We start from the raw sequence: 7,876 nt of genomic DNA, 5'->3' as shown, positions 1-7,876 counted from the left end.
CAGGCAAGTCTTCCAGGCTAAGGGGTTTGAAGGCTTCCTGAGACTTACCTCCCAGCAAGGCAGAAGCAACGGCGGGAGCAGGAAGGCTCTGCAGGCTCAGCAGCAAGCAGTGTGTGTGTATGTGGCAGGGGCATGGAGGGAGGGAGAGGTGGGGCACAAACCTACAGCTGACTAGCTGACCGGGCTCCAGGGGAGGGATGGTTGGCAGGGCACAGACAAGGCCATACACGGAGGTCATAAAACAAAATTTATCTTTAATTTGTAAGTGTCAACAGCAGTACAAAAGATGGAGTGATGACGACTAGATTAAGGGTAGAGAGGACAGTCTTGAGGTAAATGAGCATAAATAGGCAGTTCTTATAGACACTCCCCTGAGGGGCCTAGGCCCCATCATGGCATATACGTTGTCACCCAAAGATGGCATGTTTAACATATCAGGAAAGCACCTTGTGCAAAAAGGAAAAAAAAAAAAAAAGTAGCTAAGGTGCCAACATACACCAGGATAAAGACAGTGTGTCTTTCAATTTTGTCTTTTCCCTTAATTATGAGGCAAGGAGGGGAAGACTTTGAAAAGTACCACTGAAAGATGATTCAAGGTTGAGTTTTATCTCACGTCAATACTGCACAACAAAATCCAAGAAGTTTGTGTATGCAACAAAGCTAAGAACAATGATTCATTCCTTTAAATTTGAAGAGTTTTTTTTTTTTTTGTATTTCTTTAATCCTTAGCAAACTTTTTTTTTCCATTGTCAAGAGGAGAGTGTGAGAAAGATGTGATGGCAACCCTTAAGGTCATTTAAAAACTTTACACTGGACTGTACAAGATTTTTTTTTTTGATAAACTATTTACATTTTCAGACTTTCAAACATATTCAAAGCAGCAATAGACACTAGTTCGTATGTTTTTTTTTTTTTTTCTAATTGCCCAAATAGTTACCAGCCATGGGCCAAGTAGGTACCTGCGTTATACATAGAATTTCTACAAAGAAAATCTGCAGTTAAAATTTGCTCAAGGGTGTCGTAAATGCCCTCAGCGTCCCAAGGGCCACACCCGTGGTGTTGCTAGAGGAACCAGCACAGTACCTTGACAACAGAGTTGCAGTTGTCCCAACAGCCCTACACAAACTTTACACTTCGAAACAGCAGCCAGCATGTCAGTCCAGCATGTCAGTGAATTGTGCTGATTAAATTAACATAGAATACAATCTCACAATATACATCACAAACAAATTACAATGTCGGGAAATAAAAGAGTTACAGTAAGATAAGTTATGTAGTAACAGCTTGTAAGCTTGTCTAAGGTAATAAAAAATTTTACATGGCAAATACAATAATGAATGAACATAAATGCTAGGCATTCTAATGCACTACAAGCCGGAGAAGGGTACAATAAAGACTGCACTTTCCGAAAAGCAAAAACACATAGGACAAAGGAAGACAAACGGAGAATGCACATGAGCAGATCTGCAATGTGCAGCAGACAAAACAGTTAAATATTTGCACATTCCCCATACTCCAAGAGCACCAGCACTGAGGCCTCACTTTAGGTTTGTGGTTCTTCAGGAATAAGAAACTACTGAGCAAGATATGTCTCTGAGTTGCCTTCAAGCTTTCATATGGCCACGGATGCTGATTAGAAGAGCATCTGCGCTAAGCATTACCTTTCTGCCCCCTCCCCCACCCACCTCTAGCCCTGTCCCAAAGGTACCAGCATTCCGAGCTTCTGGAAAGAAATCTGTCCCCAAAGAAAAAGACAGGGAGGGGAGGAAAAGGAAATGTGTTTGCATATCAATATTTTCAGTCATACTAGCAGAGTGTGACACTCAATAGCATATGGCATCAGAAACAGAACATAAATCGGCAGGAATAACAGAGAGAAGTTGTTTATTAAGGAAGAAAACATGTCAGGGGGCAGATGACTTAAGGAAATGATGCAAGTGCTTTTGTGAAAGGACAAATGAGGTCATACAATATTATTATACTTTGAGAAGTGAGCTTAAGTGCCAACTCAGTCCTTAGACAAACGTACAAAATCAGGCAAGGCTACAGCAACCATTTTTGTCATTTTCTTATTAAAAAGGAAGACCCAGTAATAATTTCAATACATTCCTCTAGCTGCATTCTTTGCAATCGTTGGCACTTGGTACAGGACTTCTCATATGGTTTAAAACTACTAAGTGATGCTTTTTCTTTTCCCTAATGAGTAGGCAGAGGTCACTGCTTTGCAAAATGAGTAAATTGAGAGAAGCAGCCTCAGCTGTGGTGTTCAAGTGACCAGGCTGCCTTCCTACGGGGGTCGATGGGCTTCCTCGAAACAATCCCTGCTTTCAGCTAGTGCTTGTGCTCCCTGCTCGGGAGGGTGTGCTCCGGAGAAGCAGCCTGGCTTCATCAGGAAAAGAAAGAAGCCTTTAATTTCAGCCCTAGAGTGATCACACCCTTTTCAAACACCCCAGGCTCCAGTGGGGCTCATGTTCAGGGGAGGCCAGAATTTGACAAGCTCAATAGCACTGTGAGCCCACACCTGAATTTAGAACTTGGCCTGAGAGTTGGTGTCAGGACCCTGGCAAATCAAATCAGGCCTGAGGACAAGGCTGGGGAGTATCAAATACCAAACGAAGCAAACTGATGTGCTCCTAAAAGGGTGAGCTGAATACACGTGAAAACAACCAAACTTTCGTACCTTCCTGGAAAAGATACTGCATCGCATCTGCCAAAGAACTAGAGAAACTGCCTGCTGGCTGCTCCTGTACACAGACTGACTTTTTCCCTCTCCCTTTCTATCTCCTTTCTTTCTTTCCTTTCTTTTCTTTCTTTCTTTCTCTCTTTCTTTTTCTTTCTGTCTTTCTTTTTCTTCCTTTCCTTCTTCCTTTCCTTCCTTCCTATTCCATATGGTCTATTGTTTTAGGGCAGGTTTATCTGCCAGTGCCCCTCTTCTAAGTGAAAAGGAAAACTCTTCACTTAGAATCCTGCAAATTCTTTAGCAAAATGGAGCTCATTTTTACCTGTATTTGAAGATAGTGTGAAATCGGGAGCACCGAAAAAGAAGTCACTTAACATTCTTTAACCCAACTAGCACGATGGGACTTTTATCAATGGCCAATCTCAGAGGCAGATTTTCACCTTTATAATAGCATTCATGCTTCTTGCTATTAAATGGTCACAGCACTACCTTACAAGACTGATGTGGATTCACAAAGCAAACTGACGCTCTCCCGGCTGTACTGGAAATTCACCATGTTCAATTCATCAACTTTCCATAAGAAAAAAAAAAAAAGTGAAAGTCTGAGTCTGTGGACAGTGGGTTCTACACTCTATGAGAACCCGAGTGAAGGGTTTTACTGCTTCAGCTGCAGGTGGGACTCTGCTCTCTCACTGTGGCTGATAATTCACTACCCATGAGGTACAGTGACTTGTCAACTTCTAGTCTGGACCAACATATATGGATAGAGAACAAAAAGGGAATACATAACTTATATTTCACTAAGTATTCATGAACCAAAAATAAATTCTATTTCTATGTTACATTTACACAATTAGAAAAAAATCTAAAATGAGATGGTAAAGTCATAAAAACTTTGTTTAAGCCCCACTGAAAATAAAATGAAGTGATCCCTATGATTGTCATTCTTAATTTCCATGGATATTTAGAGCCAAACTTGGCTAATAAATAGAATAAACTGCTTATGTGCAGAATTTAGATTCAAATACAGCATCACTGTTTGACCCAATGAAAGAGACGTTTACAATCAGATCATTCCTGAACAGCCTTTCGTTTTTAAGAACATGGCTAGAAGTAACTGAACCCCAGTACTGGGGCAGAGCTGGAGCTAAAACAAAGTGTTCATACACACATGTATTTTGCATAAATAAATGAAATAACAAGACATAAAAATGACTCAAATCCGGCAACTGTGAGGCAAGCCCACACGAGTCGAAACAGATGACTTTTGTTCATGTAGTTTTCATACAACAGCTTCACATTAGTCAGAAGTGATAAAAAATACCATTTATATCCAGTGCTTATAACACTTACGAAACAACATATGTGAGTGTGTGTGTTTTTTGTTGGGGTTTTTTTGTTTTCTTTTTTTGTTTGTTTGTTTGTTTCTTTTTTTTTTATTACAAGCAAAATCAAGTTTCAGTCCTAAAGAACAGTCCTTTGTTCTCCACCAGCCCAGAATATTATTTTGGCATGGTCATAAAAACAAACAAAATTAACCTACTATTCTAAATGTTTGCCTTTGTGCAAAATTAATTACATACAATACAACACTAGCCATACAGCACTCTACCTATGCAACAAAATAAAAGAGGAGTGGGAAAGGGCAAAGGCAAGAGTCAAAGAGAAAGCGGGGGGGGAAAAAAAAAAAACAAACACGAGCATGAACTGAGGAGGAGAGGTATATAATCAAAAGAAATCAGTAAGACAATAATAAATACTCATTTTTTTTAAGAAAAATGACCTCCTCCTCATTTGAATAAATGTACAAAAACAAAGCTCCAATCCCCAACCAATATTAAGAACCAAACATTCCTATCAGTACCTTAATCAGCTTATAGAGAGCACTCCCAGCTAATGACAGAGACAACAATGTCTTGGCTAGACCTATTTATTGCTATTAGGTATGGCCTTGAGCACGCAAATAAATATGAAGGTACACTATTTTCTTCCAAGTGACAAAATGGCTCAAGAAATCTGATGGGGCCGTTCCTATGTCCTGGTGATCAGATTCTGGTTGTCCCATGAGGTGAACTGTCCCATTCGCTGACATTCTCTCATTGAATTACTCTGGGTGAGCCCCCCCTACCCCTGCTGCCTCCCCTCCCCCCATAGGCAATCAGTCCTGATTTTGGGAAAAGTCAAAATGGCAGGGCCGAGCCCCCTGTGGTTAGGAGATGGGGAACGAAGCCTCACTGCCTCCCTGCCCAACAGCTCATCTCCAGAGAAATGCTTGTGTGACAAGGGAAGTTAATCTTGTTCACACATAGGCACGACACCCATGCAGCCACAGATGGAGGGTGTGAGCCAGAGGAACTCGTCTGCTGCTCCAGGAGTGATCTGTTCCCCAGAGTTAACAGTAGGAACATCCCATATAGGGAATGTATTTCCCCTCCTTCTCCTTCCCTATGGTTTTCTTTCATTCTCTGGATGTATCAAGACTACTTGCCTCTATCTTTACTTGGAGGCTATCATGTGGCTCTTTGCACCCTGGGGATTTTGCAAAGACATCCCTAGATGTGCCGGATTAGACACGGCAGTTCAGGGTAAAGGTGCCAGCCCATGACAGCATCCCTGTGGACTCCTACATGGCCCACAGCTCTGGGCTTTAGGCACTAGCTGTGGGACTCTCCTGCCTGGCAGTCACCACTGTTGACCCTTGCTGCGGAAGGGCACTTCAAGGGAAACGCCACTGATGCAGGATCCTACCACTTGTCGCTTAAGTGAATCAGGGGGGAATTCTGGCAAAAGATTCAAGCTCACGGTGAACCTCAGGGGCATACCTGCTGAAGTGTAAGACTCTGCACCTGCATCCAAATACACAGCTCTGCAGCCATATATACACTGATGTTCGAAAATAACAATACAGGTATTTAGTAGTATCTTGTTTCAGAAATGCTTCCAGATGCTCTGGGGACATACGATTGCTATGTACATCTTTTGTATCTAGCAGGAGAAGGAGGTGAAAAGGGCTGAAAAGTTCTTTGGGGAAGGAGGGTGAAAAAAAAAAAGAATTATTAAATTAATGCCACCAACAATTTTTTTTTAAATAAATAGTAAGTGGACCCTTGACATTCTGGAATGAATAAATTATTTAAGAGAAAATGTGTTAAGACTGAATGTCAGGGTTAAAGGCAAAGGGATAATGGATGTAGTGAGAGGTGGTCTCAGGCAGAGAAGACCACCATGTCGGTATCTGGTGTGGTGATCGCTCTGGCGTGTGGACATCCTACCACGTCGCACACTGATGGCACGTCAAGAGGCAAACACAATTGGGTACATGCACTGTGGCAACCTTGTTCATTCCTTACACTATCTTGTCTCCAGATTCCTGAGTACTTTACCATTTTCTGGAAAAAAAAAAAAGTGTGGTTTGCTATGTTGTTTTAAGATGCCAAAGATTGTCTAAGACTTTGCAGTGTCTCCTTTAAGACTTTCAAAATAGTAAGATTCAAAGTGATGAAAAAGTTTGGCACATTCAAAGTTTCACTCTACACATGGAAAAAATGGAATTCCGAGGCCTTTTGAATATGCTCTACATGCAGCTGCACACGCTGTGGACTTGTTCTGTTTCACAATATGAAATTCTCAGTTGTTTTCTAAAATAATTCAGAATAAAAACACATTCACAACCTGTAGGCCGGCACAGCATACCTGAGTGAGAATGTTTAACCCCATCTAAAACAGTAACTTAAACCTTTATCAACATCCAAAAGAAAAAAAAAAGTAAGACAAAAAATATAAGACTTGTAAGACAGCTATGGGTTGAGATAAGTTTTCAAGTCCTGGTGTCTCATATTTAATATGTCTTCACCTAAATTAAAAAACAACAACAACAATAACAATAACGACAAAAAACTCAAGTTCATGAAAAATCCGGGAAAACTTAATCTGTCTCACACTTTACGAAACAATTAAGACCATTCTGCTGATGTAATTGTGGAGCCACAAATGCATGCGGGCTCTTTAAGAACTTTTTTTTGTTGGGGGAGGGGAGGTGAAATGTCAGAGTATTTTAATTCAGCAAACAAACACTCCTCAGTTGGCACTGACAGCTTCTGGGGCTTCATTTTCACTGCTATAGTCTGATTTGGGATCATCTTCATAGTCGTCATACATTTCCATTTCATCCTCTCCATTGATCATTTCATTTCCAGCTAGGCTTCCGCTGTCTGTCTTCATACCATAAGTGCTCTGGATGACCGGGAGGCTGGGCTCTGGGCTGGCGGAGGTGCTAGAGCAGTCAGATGTCATCTGAGGTGATGGTGTGGTAGTTGCCATAGTAATAGCACCAGGATACACAACACCTGTTCCTGTGGTGATTGGAATCTGAGGCTGTTGCCTGTGTAGATTTAAAAAATAAAATAAAGCAGAGGGAAATATCTATATGCACATATTCATCTGTGCCACTGAACTCCCCTACACATTCTAAAAAGGGGCTTTGTTTGAAGTTCAGAGCAAATGACAGAATATGAAAAAGGTGTTTCCTGGAAGAGCCCTGCAAATCTCCCTGATGCTGTGTGGTCAGGGTTAAGCAATACAGTGGAGCAATTTATCAATGGTTTTCCGACATGGAAGTAAAGTTCTTATAACATGGCAAATGTGGCAAAGCTTCAACCCTTGACATTTGGAACAAACACTGTAATGAATTCCACATAGTTACACGTGGGGTAATTTTTTAAGATCTCCCAGAATGTTTCAAGAAATAGGCTGGTAAATAGACATACTATAATGACACTGTTAAGCAGGCTTGTATCTTCACTTGGATGTAAGAACGGTACAAAGGAAATATTGAAATGAGAAAGGATCCAGTATATCCCAAAGAGTCAGATTTAGCAAAGCATGTATTTGGTATTGATATCAATCTCTACTTATTTCCACGGCTGGACGTGCAGGGAAGCTCCCTGAAGCTTCTATTTTCCCAATTATGGAAGGATCATCTTGGATGTCATTACTCCTGTGGCCCTGGGCTGGAGCTGAGGTTGGAGGAGTCAGGAGTGAAAACCAGCGAGAGCTCTGCCACTTAACAGAATAACACGCATTGCCTCATCCTAGATCCTGGCGGGCGCCCAGGCTTGGTTACACCAGATCATTCTATCATGTCACTCTAGCTCAAATAAACTTATCAGACCCTGTATGAAGGTCAGTCTCTCCCTC

General features: G+C 41.3%; 1 protein-coding gene across 5 annotated transcripts in view; it reads right to left on the bottom strand.

The window, feature by feature from the left end:
- Nucleotides 1-234: 234 nt before the first annotated feature.
- Nucleotides 235-7,876, bottom strand: part of SOX6 (SRY-box transcription factor 6) — a 424,407-nt gene continuing 416,765 nt past the window's right edge. For all 5 annotated transcript variants that reach the window (XM_047776211.1, XM_047776209.1, XM_047776210.1 and 2 more), the window contains one exon: nt 235-7,061. In XM_047776211.1, coding sequence (XP_047632167.1) covers nt 6,758-7,061 — 304 coding nt within the window. In that variant the 3' untranslated portion in view covers nt 235-6,757. The remainder of the gene's footprint in view (nt 7,062-7,876) is intronic.

This window comes from Phacochoerus africanus, chromosome 4, assembly GCF_016906955.1.
Source record: "Phacochoerus africanus isolate WHEZ1 chromosome 4, ROS_Pafr_v1, whole genome shotgun sequence".
Lineage (NCBI taxonomy): Eukaryota > Metazoa > Chordata > Mammalia > Artiodactyla > Suidae > Phacochoerus > Phacochoerus africanus.
This window is presented reverse-complemented; position numbering and strand designations above follow the sequence as displayed.